The sequence below is a fragment of the Rattus norvegicus genome, chromosome 14 (assembly GCF_021556685.1).
Source record: "Rattus norvegicus strain SHRSP/BbbUtx chromosome 14, alternate assembly SHRSP_T2T, whole genome shotgun sequence".
Lineage (NCBI taxonomy): Eukaryota > Metazoa > Chordata > Mammalia > Rodentia > Muridae > Rattus > Rattus norvegicus.
Window position 1 is genome coordinate 99,986,053 of NC_141547.1, and position 18,649 is coordinate 100,004,701.

General features: G+C 42.5%; 1 protein-coding gene across 2 annotated transcripts; it reads right to left on the minus strand.

Annotated features, from left to right (window-relative positions):
- Positions 1–3,319: 3,319 nt before the first annotated feature.
- Mdh1 (malate dehydrogenase 1) lies at positions 3,320–18,519 on the minus strand. Of its 2 annotated transcripts, none has more exons than NM_033235.2 (9): positions 18,440–18,519; positions 13,359–13,457; positions 12,587–12,683; positions 10,834–11,009; positions 9,238–9,360; positions 6,122–6,298; positions 5,585–5,698; positions 4,854–4,943; positions 3,320–4,241 (listed from the first exon to the last, which is right to left on the minus strand). In NM_033235.2, the coding sequence occupies exons 1-9, from the start codon at positions 18,440–18,442 to the stop codon at positions 4,116–4,118; spliced, it is 1,005 nt and encodes a 334-aa protein (NP_150238.1). In that variant the 5' UTR covers positions 18,443–18,519; the 3' UTR covers positions 3,320–4,115. Both variants share the same exon structure in this region, with proteins under 2 accessions (NP_150238.1, NP_001303806.1).
- Positions 18,520–18,649: the final 130 nt, after the last annotated feature.

Genomic DNA, 18,649 nt, shown 5'->3' on the forward strand with positions numbered 1-18,649 from the left:
TCTGGGCATACACCTCGTTGACCCAGTTCTGACCTTCCTCCTGGTTTATTTTCCTTTTATTTTTTTTCCTTTCTTTTCTAAAAGTATTTTTTGGGGTGCTAGGGGCTGAATCTCAGGTTTTCCTCTGTGCTTGGCAAGTTCTTGTCCTTGAGCTACGTCCACAGATGAATTTTTCCATTAATTATTCACCCAAGAAAGTGAGGAATTTCTAATTATTCAGATTTGACCTAAAAAAACCCCAACTGTCCAACAGACACAGACACAGACACACACACACACAGACACACACACACACACACACACACACACACACACAGAGAGAGAGAGAGAGAGAGAGAGAGAGAGAGAGAGAGAGAGAAATGGATCCTCAGCTCCATTATTTTCTTCTAAGAACTTAGGTGACCCCTAGGTTTCACCAACACAAAGCTGAGATGTTATTAAATAACATCTGAGGCCCAAGGCAAAGCTTTCCTTACTTCTGAAACCTGCCTACTTGGTGTTTCCCATATATTCAAAGTGTCAATATTTATGGCTTTTTCTCTCTGTCTGGACAAAAGCTTCATGAAACTGTTGCCACATTAGAACAACCTAAATCTGTGTTCTTTTGCAATGGCTACTCTTATAAGCAGTAAAAGTAACAAAGAGCGTCCCGGGCATACCCTTGCAGTCTGGCTGTGGGTAGTTCTGGCTCCACCTAGGTTTCTTGCTCCAAATTTATAGAGAATGGAACCGTGCAATATAGAAGCTGGGTATAAATAATCGTTTTAGGTTTATCTACCTTATATGTATGAATGTTTTACCTGCATGCGTGTATGTGTATCACATGCACTTTTAGGTCCCTTGGCACAGGGGTTATGGATAGTCGTGAACCCCCTTTATGGGTGCTGGGAATTGAACCCAGGTCCTCTGCAAGAACAAGTGCTCTTAACTGCTGAGCCCTTTCTCCAGCCCCTAAATAATCTGTTGTTGAGATCAGACTATGCCCTAGTCTCAGTCATTCCATACTGTTTAAAGCAGTGTTTTTTCAAGTCGTGCACTGTCCCAGGAGAGTCTGTTTTACAAGCCTTTGACACCATTTTGAAGATGGAAGAAAACTGCAGCTGGGTGGACACATGAACCATCTATCCAGAGCCATAAACACTGCAGACTGATCAATGCCATCTTTGGGAAAGGGGTCCAGCCTATGCATTTATTGGGGCAAATGGAGGCTTGTGAGGGCACATGGGGGTGTTAAAACTGTATCAGGGAATTCATGCCCAAGAACTTACCAAGTGTATAAGACTAAGGAAAAGGAACAACTCTCACTTGAGCCACATAAAGAGCTAAACACTTATATCATTATGGTGATGGCTCTAGTCTGTCACTGACCACCCTGTACTCACCAAATAGACAGAGAACTGTCCTGGGGGCTTCAGCTTCCTTCCATCCCTGCTATGTTACTGACTGCTGTCCTATTTGCTTATCTGGCCCTGCTGTCCATCTGTCTGTCCCTCTCTTCATCTGGACTCTGAGCTTTTCTTTCAAACCTGTGCTCTCTTGTAGCCTGACTAGCTGCTACTGCAGCTTTTCTCAGGCCCCATTTTCTTCATTGTCTTAACTTTGACTTCTCAGGCCTTCTTTTTTGGGCCCTTCCTTGGGGTGTTTCCCTTCCCCCTCGCTGAGCCTTTTAGCCTACTGTATAGCAAGAAGTTGTTTACACCCTTGGCAGCTGCTCTCAGCCCTGATTTGGGCCCGGGATTTTCCATGGCAACCTTCTCCCTCAACAAGCCTTTCAGCTTGTTGTTATTAAGAAATTGTTTACGCCCCTGATTGGGCCTGGGACTTTCCACAACACAGATTTTTCTTGTTCTCCTGTTTTCCTGGTTGGGGATTTCACCTGCCTTGTTGTTTTTCCATGTCTTTTGCCTCGGGTATATAAGGAGATCTCTGTAAAGCCTTGGTGACACTCTCCGAAAACGGGTGACCCGTGTATGTGTCTCTTTCAATCCTGCAGACCTACGCCCGATATTCACACACTGGCAGTGCAGGCGTTGTCACTTCTTTGCCTTTATTTAAAGCCATTCTGCAATCTCTTTATCCAATATAGAGATATGTTTACTGTGTGATGTTTAATGTATGATCTGAGAATGGTAAATACAATAAATAGCAATGGTTTGTTTCTGAATGGAACGGATGCACAATACCCTCCAGAAGTGAGGTTTATTGGCAGACAGGGCTTTAAGACCATGATCGGACCTTCTGCTGGCAAAGCAATCAGAAAGAAACAATGTGTCAAAAACAGCTAAACAGTCTTAAAGGGAAAGAGGCTACACTTTAAACCTGGAGAGGCACTCCATTCACCAAGACTTAGCATAGGAAGGCAGAGATAGACAGCCATGAAAGAAATGGCAGAGACGTGGAGAAATCTTTGGGGAAATCCCATGAGCAGCCCTGTCTTTTGTAAATTTTCAGAACTGGGAGGAGTTTTATGCCATGTGATTTAGTTTCGGATAGCATACATGACAAAAAGACTGGGGGGACCAGGGATAGAGCTGTTATCCATAGCATAGACAGCTCCCTTATCTGTACCACAGAGTTTGAGGTAAGGGTGGGATGGTCTGGTTTCTTCAGTCTTCGATTTGATTTCTGAGAGTGATCACTGTTCTTCAAGTAATCTATTATTAGGATCAGAATAAAACACTCATGTTCTCCTTGGCAGAGGTGGGGGTTGGGGCGGGTGGATCCAGGACAGCTGGGTATTTGCTGTCAATTAAACTGTCGTGCTTTCTCAACTTAATGTTCTTCAATAAATGTTGACACGGAGGAAAGACCGACAGGGTTCATCTGCTTCTGACACTGCACTTTCCACATCTCTAATGACATTCTGTGTTTCCAAAACAAGAGACAGTCAGGAAATGAAAGGTGAAAGAAATATGGCGGGCAGAGTCTTGAGTTCTTGTGTTCCAGGAGCAAAGGAGGATGTGCTGGGGACTGAGAATAACTTATCTGGCACACGTTCATACGTCATGCAAAGTTTTATTAATCGGTATACAGTTTTGTTTTATGCTTCTCACTAATAGACATTTTAAAGGTAGTTTTTTTCCTTCTAATGGTAGTTTTAAACCCTTACTTTTTTCTTTCCAGATCCTATTAGAGCTGGTGAAATAGGTCATTTTCTTATCAAGAAAAACAACTTCTGAAGACAGGGTTTCACACATCTCAGGATTGGCCATGAACTCACTATGCAGCCTAGGACGGTTCTGGCTTTTGACCTTCTTACATGCTGGGATTACGGCATGCACCACCATGCCTAGTCCTGGGGGTGTTGAGGATTGAACACAGGGCTTCATGAGGGTTAGGCAAACACTGTACAAGCTCCAATACAGATACTATTTACCAATACAGGTAAGTAGCAAACCTAACCAGCAAGTATTTGAGTATCCACAAAAGGCGTTACAAAAGCCGTGAGACTATGGTTCTATTTATTGCCTTGAGTAATGCACTAAAAGCAGGAAGATGAAAAGATGATACAGGCGTTCCTGGGGGGAGACAGACTGCCTTGAAAGCACAGGATTATGCTTCTAACAACCTTAGCTCAAAACACTAATACTGTGGCAGTTATCGGCTATCAAATATTAACGATTCCACTATTCTGCTATAGAATATAAGGAAGATAGCTTATCTGCGACCTTCTTACAGCTAATTTTAAAATCAGAATATGAACAAAACATGAACCAACCTTTAAGGACTTAAAATATAAATAACTCATTTACGTAATGGGATCCCTCTGAAATAGATCGATTGGCTTCCTTGTCTATGTTAGACTAATGCTTCCTAACATTTTCCACTTTTACTTCTTCTACTCAGTGAAAAAGGCAAAATTCTAATCTATTTTTCTGAGCACACTAAGTATAAGCTAGAAATAGAGGCTGAGACTTTCACTTGAATATACTTTTATTTAGATCGCAGCACTAACAACATGATAGACTTTCACGAATCACAAAGCACATAATATTTAAAATATTTTGCTGTTCACAATCTGAATGTAGCATTATTACTGTTTGGTACTAGGCTCAAAGACGACATTTTGATTCCTCAGCCTTGGGATGTCTGCTGACGTCAACACGACTGTGTAGTCATGCGGAGGAGAGAAACTCAAAAGCCGTTTCCTTTTCCTCGGTCAGCTCCTTTGCTGTCAGGTCCATCTTCTCACGGGAGAAGTCGTTAATGGGGAGGCCTTCAACAAACTTCCAGGTCTTATTCTGTCAGAGAACAATTGCAAGAGCTTCAGCTGAAGTGACAGATGTTTCAGCAGGGGACAGCCTCGCTTAAAATGATACCTCAAAGCACACCTCTTTTAAAGCCTGACTCTAAACTGGAGTCCACTTTAAAAAATCATACTCGGGATAACCCAGCCAGCTTCTCCTCCTGCTGGACTGCCCCTCAGATCAGAGTCCTGATCCACCCAGTCCCAGCTTTCTGAACATGCCCACGACTTCCTCCTTCCCTCAGGTCAGCCCCAAAGGGATGAGTATCACGACACTTGAGTTTGAAATGCGCTAACTTTAGAAATCCCCAGGAAGCTATAATGAACTATACCATGATTATAATAAAGAATAACACTGAGTCCTATGGGTTTCTGAGAAAATATATTCTGTTTATGGGTATGATAGGGAGTTACTGCAATAACGAAGTATTAAAGCTTGCTTTCCAGATTAGTTTCAGTATTGAATTAAAGACTTGGCATTAGGAAGGAATATATATATATACTCTATAAATATCATATACATGTATGCTCTATATATCCACACATATTTAATATCGTGTGTGTGTGCGTGCGCGCGTGTGTGCACTCTTCTTCCATGTCGCCCCACCTTGATCACGACAGGGAACGAGTAGAGCAGGTCATCAGGGACACCATAGGAGTTGCCATCAGAGATTACGCCCATCGACACGAACTCGCCCTAGAAAAGGTTACATCATCATAGCGTACAGGGATTGGCTCACAAACCCACTGACAACCTACTACAGTGAAAACTGTACAACTTCTGTGTGCGAGGAGCCCGAGTGCACACTGGTTCACAGACATCACCTCATCTACTCTTCCAGACCATGTCAAGTAGGTCACAGCTCACACTCTTTATTAAATGTGTGTGTGTGCGTCTGTCTGTGCATGCACACATGTGTGTACAGGTCTCTTGAAGCTGTAGTTACCGGGAGTTCTGAGCTGCCTGACGTGGATGCTGGGAATGAACCTGGCTCTTCTGCAAGAGAAGTGACCACTCGTGACTGCTGAGCCATTCTCCGGCCCCAAGCACCATCCTGGTTTTAGAGCTGAGAATACAATGGCCCCGTCCTGGTTTTAAAAAGAGTGGCTTACCATATATAGAACTGCCTTGGACTCCTAAAATCCTCTGTGATAAACACCCTGTGACAGTTGACAGCACAGCTCAGAAAGGCTACGTAACATTCGGGGGTTCCTGGGCTAGCAGGTGTGTGAGCTGGGAAATGAACCCAACTGGCTCAACTGCTCTTCTTATTCCAGCACCCAAAACCCAAACACAAGGTGGACGGACGGATGGCCCATGCAAATGAGAGCCCTCACCTCCGGGGTTCCAAACCAGATGTCTCTGATGTGGTCCGAGATGGCCTTCGCAGCAGACATGGCACTGGACAGCTTCCGAGCCTTGATGACAGCAGCACCACGCTGCTGCACAGTCTGGGGGGACAGGGAAAGCTACCTGAGCATGCCAGCAAACCCTCACGGTCCACATTCACCCCGAGAAGAAGACCAGGCTCGCAGGGTTCCCGCCAGTGTTAATCCTACTATCCCAATTCAGTTAGAGGTACCATTTTAGAAAGGTAGAGATTCCTATACAATGTGTGACACCAGATACAGAGAAGCAGATTTGGGTATAAACAGAAGTAGACAGCTCTGTTTTTCTGACCTGGAGAATCTCAACTGTCCTAGATCAGGCCACATCAGACAGTGATAACCATCTTTTTGCCCACTCCAAAAGCATACATTATAGTGAAACGGCGGCTGTCCTTGAGGGTCCCACAGGCCCTGGCAGATACTCAGCTCAGCAGTGTGCTGTGCCTGTCTCTGGCTGACTGCCCAGAGGGCTCACACTCTTCTTACCGTGATGAACTCTCCCTTGAGCCAGCTGTCGTCTTTGAGGGCTTCATACACACCAACTTCTTTTCCTTGCAATTTCACCTTGGCATGATTGACATCTGGATACTGGGTTGATGAATGATTTCCCCAGATAATGACATTTTTTACATCATCAGCGGTTACACCGAGTTTAAGAGCAATCTAGTTCAATTTAAAACAAACACATCAGTTAGGCAATTGATTTATTGCAAATTGTGATTTGTTTGACAGATGCCCTTAAGTAAAGGCAAAGAGCTTCTGAAACATTAAGCTAATAAAAGCTACACGAATTTGAAAAAGGGCAAATTTTACTGCTCGGCAATATCCTAGAAACATTTAATGCTGTCAACAACTATGGACTTGAAACTATGCAGTGTAGAGAATCTAAGAGCATTCTGTAATTTACGACTACATTATTAGCACAGTGAGTTGACCAACAGGTGAACAGATTTCTAATACATGAATATGAGCTTTGTTTTGCTCCTCTTACATGGATGTCACCTTATCATTGTGGTCTGATACTTTAGGTATACTTACCCTATTCTGGTCAAATTTTTGTTATATACAATGCACAAATTAATTTTCAATTATAGTTAGAGATGTTGCTATTAGAAGCAAGCTATTATCAAACTGTGGCTGCCCCTATCTTATAGATTTGTGGACTAAAATAAGTCTTGTGATGTAACTTATGACAGAATGGTCATTCTGATAAGCTCAGCAGAAGCTGAAAATGTTCTAAGCTGAAATGCATGTAAGACACAGATCATAATGAACTCAGCATACTTTAATAAAATATTTAATACATTTATGAATATCTATACTAATATTTAAACTTTGGTTAAAGTCCAGAGTGTACTAAGAACTTGAGAACTCTGATGCCCTGAATACCCGCTTTAACTACTCCAGAGTCGTGACTACCACCTGCCTCTAGGGTGTCCTCCCCGCAGGCCCCTTTGGCTCCCCTCCTGTGCTCATGTGGCCTATGCTCTCTTACTCCTTTGATCTCTGGAGCTAACAGAGCCCAGGCATTCTGCGCCTGGCAGGTGCTGCTTCTCACTGTGAGTCCTGTCAGAACCAGGTGGAATCAGTGCATACAGAGGATAACATTTCTTGCTTCCTTAGGCAAGCTTTCACATTTGTCAAACAGATCTGTTGAATTTTTGACTAATTCTCCAGCCCTAGCTTTCCACTCCCTACCAGCAACAGTCCTGTCAGGCCATCTTGTACATACATGTATTTTATGTCATCTTGTACACACATGTATTTTATGCATGCATGCACCTAGCACTGGGCCTCACATACAGAGTTCAGCAGGTAATAATTCAGTCACTGGTAACTAAAGCTTTTACAGTTTTGAACAAATCATGGAGGACTCGTCAGGATTCCTGTAAGATTTTATTTTGGGGTTAATTACTTCTCATTTGGATAACAACTTCTATAAGAGGAAGAAAATGCTTCTTCAAAAACTTCTGACAGCTGTCACTATGCCAGACTGACATACTGAAATAACGGACACTGCCTAGCCAAGGCCTATGAGGAACAGACTGTGCCCAAAGTGAAGCACCAGGAAAACTTCGCTCTTGGTTCATTCATGACTTTTGCCCCCACAAGGGAAGCTATTTCAAGTACTAGGACAAAGTGCTACTCTGTGACACTTGGGAGGCAGAACTGTCCAACTTCTGCTGCTACCAAGGCCTCAGGAAGACCATGGGCAGGGTCATCTCAACACATTTTCTGCGGGAACTAAGTAAGGACTCACTGGCCAGCCCACATCTACAACTGCAGCCAGTTCTCTTTGCCTACACTGCCCCTTGTGCCTAACCCGGCTTCCAGGCAATCCCTCCTTTTCCAGCCACCACAGGATGACTACTGCCTATAGCCCAAAGCATCTCACGGATTATTTACTGTCTAAGTTAGCTGGAGTGTTCTGAGGATATTGTCAGTATGGCCTTTTCAACTTTATCTCTCTCAATAAAAAACAATGATAATAGCAGTGAATCCTCACTGTTTTATTATGTGATAGCATCATGCTAAGAGCTAGTAGAATGTATTTTCTTAATACTACTGCTTAGAACATACACAAGGGTTTAGTTTGTGTCCTGTGAATCAAGCAGTTCCAGCATTAGTTACTCTATGACTTTGGGCAGGTTCCCTGGTCGCTTAGTCTCATGGTTCTTATCTGTAAAACAAGCACCATTAATGCGTCATCCAGTCACCATGAGAATTAAATTATTTTCTCTCTTACTGGATATTTAACTCCTGAGAGTTGAAGGAATCAACTCTCAGTCTAAGGCAATGGCTTGTTTTTTTTTTTTTTTTTTTTTTTTTTTTTTTTTTTTTAAAACACGTATCTTTTTCTGTCTAAGGAATAGTTTTCTTAAAGCTAACATGATGAATAGTGTAACTCCAAGAACTATACAGAAGCAATGGTCTGTGGCGGAAGCAGAGCGGATGAAACAGTGCCAGAGAAAAGGGAAGAGCGCTGCACTGGAGAACTCCAGCTTCAGCTAACGTAAGAACACAGACGCCAGCCTGGATGAGCAGCTTAGCTCCCAGTGTCTTAGGAAGCCATCGCTAATCTCCACGTCATTGGTAACTTTGACATCTAAATCTAAGCCTCCAAGAAATAAGGAGTAATATGATGCTAATAATTTCACAAAACATCTTAGAAGGTTAAAAAATTGAATATTAAATACAAAATTAGCTGCAGAGAAAACTGAAGCACAAACACACACCACTCAGGTCTCTTCCACAGCCCATGACGTGATTAAGCTAATAACACATCATGTGTTTTCATTTAACTAACTGCTAACTACTACAGGAGATAACACTGGCAACTGCACTGAACTATAACTGGACATATATATGAAGATATAGTTATACAATAGGTTCACAATTGGTTAGTTGAAGATAAAACTAAGGAAGGCCAGTTCCTTAACTCCTAAAAAGTTAGACTACCTAACTTTTAATTAAAACCAAAAAGGATAGTGTTTCTGCTCAATGAAAACAACAAATGCACAAACCAAAATTTAATTATTTTAAAAGTAAAAGAAAAAGTTTCAAAGCTGAAAATTTTAAAACTTAAAAGTCATTTTTCTTACTTGAGATTTTGCTCGGTTGTGGTCCAATCGAGTCAGGCAACTGAAGTTCTCCTTGGGGATCGATGGTGCTGACTTGGAGGCCGTCAGGCAGTTTGTATTGGCTGGGTTCCCCACAACAATGACCTAGACGGGTGGGAGGCACAGAGCACACACTGACACCTGCCGTGCAAGCAGACTACAACACGTCTGACAGGGCCTCTGTGTCTGTGATATGCAAGTCAGTTTCCGCTGACAATATCTTGGGCCTAAGGGGACCTAACATCTTTATGTTTTACTATGGAGACGGATCATTCATTTATTTGTCACACAAAAAGCAAGAAATCTAAAGCGTCATCCTAGAGTCTGAATCATTGAAAACGTTTCCTTTTTTTTCAAAGTTTTTTTTTTAAAGGAAATCAATTTGTTTTTGAGTATTTCTTTCTTTCTTTCTTTTTTCTTTTTTTTTTTTTTGGTTCTATTTTTCGGAGCTGGGGACCGAACCCAGGGCCTTGCGCTTCCTAGGCAAGCGCTCTACCACTGAGCTAAATCCCCAACCCCCCCCCCCTTTTTTTTTTAAAGATTTATTTATTTATTATACATAAGTACACTGTCGCTGTCTTCAGACACACCAGAAGAGGGCATCAGATCTCATTACAGATGGTTGTGAGCCACCATGTGGTTGCTGGGAATTGAACTCAGGACCTCTGGAAGAGCAGCCAGTGCTCTTAACCACTGAGCCATCTCTCCTGCCCAGAATAAAGTATTTCTTTCCTTTTTTTTTTTTCTTTTTCTTTTTCTTTTTTTCGGAGCTGGGGACCGAACCCAGGGCCTTGCGTTTGCTAGGCAAGCGCTCTACCACTGAGCTAAATCCCCAACCCCAAGTATTTCTTAAACTGGCTTAATCCTAAGAATTACCTGGGCTATTTGGTAAAATACAGATTATCTTTACAACTCCTCTACATCTAGTGAATCAAACATACACACATATGTCGTTTTTGCCTCTGAGTATCCCAGTCTGTATTTTCCTCAGCAAAAGCCCCCATCCCCTTTTTTTTGAGAGGTGAATTACCATGTAAATAAGTCCAGGCAGCCTGAATTTTACCAGTCTGAGCACCTCTGTAATCTTTTACCAAGAGACCTGTGCGTTCCTAATCATTCTTATTCCTTGTTAATGATTACAAAGGAAAGTTAACTATTTAAAATGAAATCTACAGTAAGCAAAAATATAGGCAACGATGAAGTTTTATAAACGGGTCGCTCGTGAAGATCAGCTTTGGAACATTAAGGCAAACTTAGAATGAACATAAATAGCTACTGAGACAGGAGAGGAAGTCATGGGACAGCCTGTAACAATCCCATGGACCAGCAGAGACTGCAGCGACTGACAAGGAGCACTCAGCAGCCACCTTCCACAACACACACGACTCTGAAGGTCTCACCAAGCACCCAGAGCGAGCGGCACAAGAAAGGTGTCTTCTTCCCTCCACGTCTAGCCGTACTCGCTGAACTTTGTATAGAACCAGAAACTAATATAAGCAGCTCTGGTATTTAAACATCAAAAGCAGAGGTCTGAAATACAAGTAAGAAAACATCTCCATAAAACATGCTGCAAGTCACCTTAACTGATTTCTTGGCGTACTTCTCCAAGGCTGCGCCCTGGGATTTGAAGATCTTCACGTTGGCTTTCAGTAGGTCCTTCCTCTCCATGCCCTCCCTTCTTGGCATGGAGCCCACAAGGACAGCCACGTCCAGGTCTTTGAAGGCAACCTCTTCTTTGTCTGTTGCAATGACATCTGTGGACATGGCAAAGAACACACACACACACACACACACACACACACACACACACACACACACACACACGGCTATTTAAATGCCTGGGTCGAAATTCCCCCTTTCATATTGAATCTACTTATCCTTTCAAACTGTGCTAAATGTTTATTTTCACAGTTCACATTGATGAACTTTTCAGAGGCCTAAAAAAGATAATACACTCATTTAATGACCCCTAAGAACACAGCAGAAAGTGAATAATTATTTTGTATTTTTATATCAATAATTATCTCAATTAAAATAGCTTTACAGCTTTTATCTTTGCATCATTAGATATGATGTAGCATTTGTTTTTTCACATATATATGAGATATAAAAGTATATCTGTGGTTACATATACATAGCCACCAATAATACAAAAGAGAGACTGACTCACCTAACCTTTAGATTGCAATTACTCCAAGGTTTAAGATAACAATCACAATTGAAAAAAATAAAGTTTACAGGGCATACTCCAATGGGATAATGTTAAGGATTGTATTCTATCAAATGTAATCTTCACATTTCACAGATGAAGAAACTAAGGCCTAAGGAAATAGTGCCACTATGATAAGAGAGGGACATTGGTCCAGAGTTCAACTCGAATCCAGTGTCGAACTGATAAACATTTAACTTGGTTTTTGATCAAGGAACATACAACGTTGTTTTCCTTTGAGTCTATTAAAAAGGCCATAGCTGAGTCAGAATTTCTATTTGTAGAGTTTTAGGCTTGTAAACCCATGTCAGTAAGGTTGCTGACACCCCAAATGGAGGAACGTAAGGAAAAAAAAGTATGTCTTCCTCTTCTGTCAAGAGAGAAGGACACATTCCTTCTCTTCCCTTCGCTGCCACGTTTACAGCAGTCTGAGGGAACACTGGGTCATTAGTGACAGAAGGACTCCGCAGAAAAAGTGATGTAAGTAGAAAATGCAACAGAGGGACAGCCTTGGAAAGGGCTGTAAGGGAAGGAGCCACAGGAAGGCTGGCACGAACAGGAGCATAGACTGAAGTTTGGAGATCTGCAGAGTTGCTCTTCTAGGAAATGCCTGACTAGACACAGACTTCACGTCTTCCTTCAGGCTGGGCAGTTTAACCATCTCAAGCCAGTGCTTGGCAAAGGAAAGGGGAAATAAACAAGGAACCAACTACGGCCGGGAGCAGCAGGTGGCCTGGAGAGCGTTCCTTGAAATGGAACATTTTCTGTCACAGGAGGCTACTATTACTTCTAAATAGACTTCAAATCACAGCACAGTGCAAACAGCCTGGACGCAAAGTCCTTGAGCACATTACATTTAATAGAATTATAAGTTATACGTAGGCCCGAGGAAAACAAGCCCTTGACTTGCCACTGGTTGCTTCTTGCTTTTGTACTCATTTTTTTTTTCTTGGTATTTACGTTAAAAAAAAGTGTAGTTCAAACAATAACGACAACGACAAAAACGCTTTTGTGACACAATTTCTAACTGACAATCTTTATAAAAATCTTAAAAAAAAAAAATCCACCTTTGGTAAGATACGAAGCGCTATATTATCTGTTTTCTTTGACTTCCCCACTCACCCTGCAGAAGGGGAAGGGCACAGTCTTGCAGCTCCATCAGGACACCGTCCAGAACACCCATCATGGGGGTGATGTCCAACAGCACAAGAATGATGGGCTGGGGAAGAGCAAGGACAGTGGGCAGTGTGGTTACCTCGGAGGTCGGGGTGGTTACGGCGCTCTCCCTCACACAAAGGCCCGCCCGATTTTGTTTGTGTATATTTAGATCCTAATTAGTCATAATTATGGAGGAGATGCCACAGCTTACTTAGTACCTGCAGGTATGATTTCTCTTTATAAATAGCTAACTACAGACAACCAGCATATCTGACATGAAGGGAAAATTCAGTTATCTGTAGGTTGAGAGAAAAAATTAACGAAGACTTTAGAAAAGGATTTAAGAGTACAATTCAGACTTGTGAGAATTAGGGGTGCCTGTTTCCTGTGGTGTAGATCTCACATCTGATTACTTAGGCTCAAAACACCACAATTAGAAAGAAAGGACAGATTCTACAACTTCCCCAGCCCCTCCCCAAGAGTTACTCTCAGCAGTGAGTGAGTGTTGCCTGCTGGTCAGTCTCACTAAGCTACTGCAGCACACCAGGGGAAGAGCTCCACTCCAGGTGACTTCCGGTGCCCCCAGGGTAGCCTACAAAACGTCTCAGGAGTCTCTGCTGACAGCAAAGGACTGACTCGTTCATTTACTAGGGATGCCTGGTCCTTCACCATTTGCAACAGAACCTTATAAGGACATTTTCTACCATAGCGCCAATGTTTACAGACACGTCCCTACCTGGTCTTTCCCAAAGACAGATCCATTTCCAATGCTGTACAGCAGCGAATATGCAATCTGACCGGCTGCTCCTGTCACGAGGACTCTGATTGGCTCAGACTGTAATGAAAAAGACACGCAGTTTATTAACGTGTTACCTTAATAAGGCGATGCATGCTTTAAAAGTGAACACAACACTGTGAAGTCCCTTCCTGACTCGCTTAGGAAACGAACAGGCTTGTTTTTAGTAAAGAAAGCGTGCAAATGGACTAAGCAACTTACGAAGTGTGTCCCTTGGCGGCACGCTTGGGAAGCGTTCTCTAACTCTGACTAAATGGGAGCAGAACTAAAAAGTGCAGAACTGGATTTTTGTATGCAACCATGTCCATCCGTGGGGGACATTTTGCCAAAATGTAGGCCACAATGTCATATTCATTTTGTGGTGGTATAAGCCCTGGTAGGCTGGAAGAGCCTCACAGATCCCTATCGTGCAAATCCCTGACCCCCCACCTCACTAGTCCCACACCCGGTGAAGGGGAGTAGCAGTGACTAGCACTTACTCTTTACTGTGAGCCAAAAAGTCTGAATAAATCAATCCTGCTCTGACTTCACTGCCCAAAAAACCTGCACTTAAACTCAGTCACCTGCCTCTGCCGGCTCACCCAGTGCTGCCGTTAAAGGTGTGTACTGCTGTCCCAGTGTTAAGCCTTTGTTTTTAAAGATTTATTTATGCATTTTATGTATGTGAGTACACTGCAGCTGTCTTCAGACACACTAGCGGAGGGTACTGGATTTTATTACAGATGGTTGTGAGCTGCATGTGGGAATTGAACTCAGAACCTGTGGAAGAGCAGTCTTAAGAGACTCTTAACTGCTGGGTCATCTCTCCAGCCCCAAGCCTTTATTTTTAAAATTGTATTTATTTAAGGTGTAGAGTGTGGGGGGGACGCAACACAGCTTGCTGCAACTTGTGGGAGTTGGTTTTTCCTTCCATTATGTGGTTCTTGGGGATTGAATTCAGGTTGTCAGACTTGGCAGCAAGCTCCTTTTACCCACTGAGCCACCTTGCTGGTCCACGCCTTTAGTTTTGTTCTGGCCCCCCACCCCACCCCCCGCACTCCCCCGCCCCCTGTCCCTCCACCCCTGTAAGGAGGAAAAAAAAGTGAGAAAATTATTAACATCTGGAATATAATAAATTTTAGTATCAAATATTGTCCTAAATCACAATGGCAATAGCTGACAGTCTGATTCCAAGGGAAAATTTATTTTTTAAAAAGGAAGAGAAACCATAAGGGGGAAAAATGGAATAGTTATATAACAGAAAGAAGAGACTGAATAAAATAAGACACACAGACTAAAATAACAACGTATTCAAAATGAGTGCTGAGTAATGGAAAAAAAATTAAATTAAGCCCAGAGAATTAAAAAAAAAAAAAAAAAAAAAAAAAAAAGAACCAGGATAAACTGTTCCCTTCCTTGATTGTGCTGAGCACTGAGGGACTCTGGGTTACCCCAGTTTCTCTTTGTATGAAGAAATGGCCCCTCAACGGACCGGGGTAGAAACATTTGATTTCTTTTTATTTAGAACTGCCTCTCCTAGTGACTCATTCGTCTGAGATGGAAAGACAGGCGGCCTGAAACTGACAGCACTCAGAAGTGCGGTGCCCAGAGGTCAAAACAGAAAATTCACTAAATAAGTATCGTTATAAAATCTGATCAGAGGAGATTTTACTTGGATTTCTTCCTCAAAAAACACACCAAGGATAGAAATAGAAAAATATAACTAAACATAAAACCTCAGAAATCTATGAGAAAATTCTCCTTGATACTTGGATTTCTCTCCTATTTTTCCTTATCTCTAGATACATTAAATGTAATACCTAAATAAAGCTTTAATAAAATATGTATCTATACTAAAAATGTAATAAAACCATGTATCTATGTCCAAAGTAAACGTATGTATGAATAGAACACAGTATTCTATTCGGTCATTTTCTGCTATACATAGCTTTATAAGACTTATGTTCTGAGGTATCACTACCAGGAACCGTTACGATTATAGAGCAATCTTTAACCCCCTGTAAGTATTTCATTTTATCATCTTTCCTTTTGAAGTTAGGAGTGAGAAGGGAGAGGCTGTTCCCCTCTTCTCTGGCCTTTGCCCGTTTCCCTACCTTCCTATAATCTGAATTCTAGTCACTGTTGCATCCCACCAGATAGATCAGAAACAGGCGCACAGCTGGAACTCAAATACTTGCTTAATTAATAGCTTGATCGTGTAAACGCCACCTCCACAAAGACTGGAAGCATCCTGAATGTGCTTTTTAAAAGTGAAGGTGTTTTAGCCAGGCAGTGGTGGCACACACCTTTAATTCCAGCAATTACATATTTACACATCTGTCACTCAAGCCCAAGCTTTGACTAAAATTTGTGCTCTTCACACAGGTTTCAATGTAAATTTACTGAATGAACAGTATAAGGGTGAAGCCAAAGGGTAGTGCAAAGAAAAGACAAAACAAAAACCAAACCAAACTGCCACCAGGCATGGTGACATATGGCGGACAGCAATACTAGGGCTGGTAGGTGAACAGAAATGTCAGGATTTCTAAGAGTGAGGCCAGTGTGGGCTACTGTGAGACTCAGAAACAACAAAGGGTCATCGCTGCCCAAAGCCCCCAAGTTCAACTCAAACAATGTGAAGCAAGCTGGGGTATGAGGGGAGGTGAGTGCCAATCCCATCTTAAAGTTCAACCTTCCAGAAAGTCTAGCTGATGGTCAGGACAGTGTTATGTAGGCGTTTATTAAAAACGTGTTCCCTGTATCACATTCTATAGTGAACAGGCTGTGGCCGAGAATCAACACTCAATTCTGTCCTAGTGGTTTCCTTCTGTGCCTGGCCAGTCCACCTTAAGGGGTTAGCTTAGTATTTGAAGGTCTGGTGATGAAGTGGGTAAAGGAGACACCATTTTGGTTCTTCCTGCTTTCCTGAGATACTGCAGTTGAGAAGCGGGAGGGGAGGAGAGCCTCATTGGCGTCTCACAGTGTAACAGTGCCAATGCAGGTTACTATTCTCTGCCCAGATATCTGGGCATGTTGCCAACATCCAAAAAGGAATGGCTTCCCTCTTGGCAGGGCATTAATGACCTTCCTGCAGATACAGGCTGCCTTAAGAACGTGCTGTTTAGTTGAAGAGCTTGAGTTAAGTTTTCCCTCTGTTATTCCTCAGAATAGCACTCTCTTTTTACTTTCTATTTGCATGTATTTCTGCAATATAAAAGACACATGGTATCATTCACATTCCTCTAGGTATTGTTAGCTGACTCCTCTACGGACCATGGCAGAGTTCCTTTAAAAAAGGTTTTGAATTGGCTTTAAAAAAAAAAAAAAAAAGGAAAAAAAAAAGACAGCTTTTTTTTCTTTTTTAAATGAGGCAGGGTCTCCCTATGCAGCCCTGGCTGGCCTGGAACTAGGTATGTAGCCCAGGCTGGTTTTGAAATCAGAGCTGGGATTTAAGACATGCACCATAACACTGACTGGAACTGACAGTTCTTTTCTAAAGCAGCAGTAATTTGCTCACATCCTCTTCCCAGGAGTCAAGATGGTTCTGAATCATGTGAGACTGCAACATCGCAGAACTCTTCTACCTGGAACAACTTATGTCTTCAGGCCCAGATGTGACCTTCTAGGGGCGAGCCCAGTTCCGTCTAGTCCATAGCAAACTCAACAGTACATCTCTCCAGGGCAAGTGGATCTTCCCGACCTTGGGAAATCAATGACCTTGCCGGGCTGTTTTAGGATTAGATGAAACAATCCCTAAAAGCCCTTTTAACTCCAGAGTTTCAACACTCTGAATGACAAGGAACAAAGCTATCAGATGTTACACGCAGACTTGGTGGACTTATCTCCTAGCAGGGATTACGAAGTGTAATACAGTCCTGGTAAATGGGAAGAATAAAGAGACCCTCATGCAAGCCTTGTGACCTTGAGCAACTTGTATTCTGGGTATCAACAAACTAAATTTTAGTATTTGAAGTAGGGTTTTGGATAAGATGATTTTTAAAAAGGTTTTCACATAGGTCTAATAGCCTAAAGTTCGAAGTTCTTGGATAACTAGTGCCGTTTTATGACTAAAATTATTAAGGTAGAAACTGCTTAAGCCATAATTTAAATAACTACTTATGTGCAAAAATAACTAGGCACTGATGACAGAAAATTAATAGTTATCCCCTTACGGTCTCTTATAGAGGTTAAGGGGAGTTTTTGTCTTTGTTTGAAAACATGTCTTTTTGGGTTCTGTGAAATTTCCAGTCCATCCAAAAAATTTCCAATTCATCTCACACATCTTGAAATTAAAGGAGAACAAGTATTTTTAAAATGTAAATTCTAAAGTACGTAGCAATTTCCAGTCTGGTGGCAAATGTCACCTTCAAACAGCACGAAGATTAGTCCTACGTCAGAGCTCTTTCACCCCCCTCCCCCGCCCCCAGCTGGGGACAAGATAGATCTAGAGCTTCGACAAGATGGTTGCGTTACATCTGCAAGAAGGTTTTTGGAATTCATGACGGAGTAGTAAAGAATACCCGCACTGTTTGACTAGCTACGCTAACCAGTCCTGGCATTACAAACGGAGATCAAGAATAGGTTTTCAGAAACATTTGTTTTCTTTTAAATTAAATATGGTGGAAACATGTCTCCTGAAAACTGGGATCATAACCTGGGGCACTGCCTCAACATCAGAGGCCTATTCTTTCCATGAGCTTAAGAGGCAAAATAGAGTTAGGACCCGATCTTCCCCTCCCATCAAATCACATCCCCCACATCAAATCCTTTAACGTCCTTCGGAGAAAATTTGGTCCCTCAGTCATGTGCAAAGATTGAGACCCGCCTTTCCAAGGACAGCGATTTCTCTAGAGTGCTTTTAAGAACCCCCAAGGGAAGCGAAACCCTTTCCAATTTCTGGGTTACTGCGACAGTCGCGAGGGTGAGTCGGATTTGCAAACCGCGCGAAGGACAGCGCCTGGCATTACTGCTTTTCTAAAGCGCATCAAGCGCAGGAGGCCGAGAGGCCGGAGCCGCTGCAAGTTCCAGGAGCCCACACTCACCATTATTGCAAACTGCAAGGCCGATCTCTGCACCAGCAAAGACAGTCTCCAGCAGTCAGGTCACCTCTACAGCGGAACAGACTCTGGGAGACAGAGCCGGGCTGGTCAGGAAAGGTTCGGCTAAAGCCCCGGCCATTTCTGGGAAGTGTAGTTCTTCTGGGGCTCTCTGGCGCCCACCTTCGTGCATTCCTGACAGAACTAAACTACAAT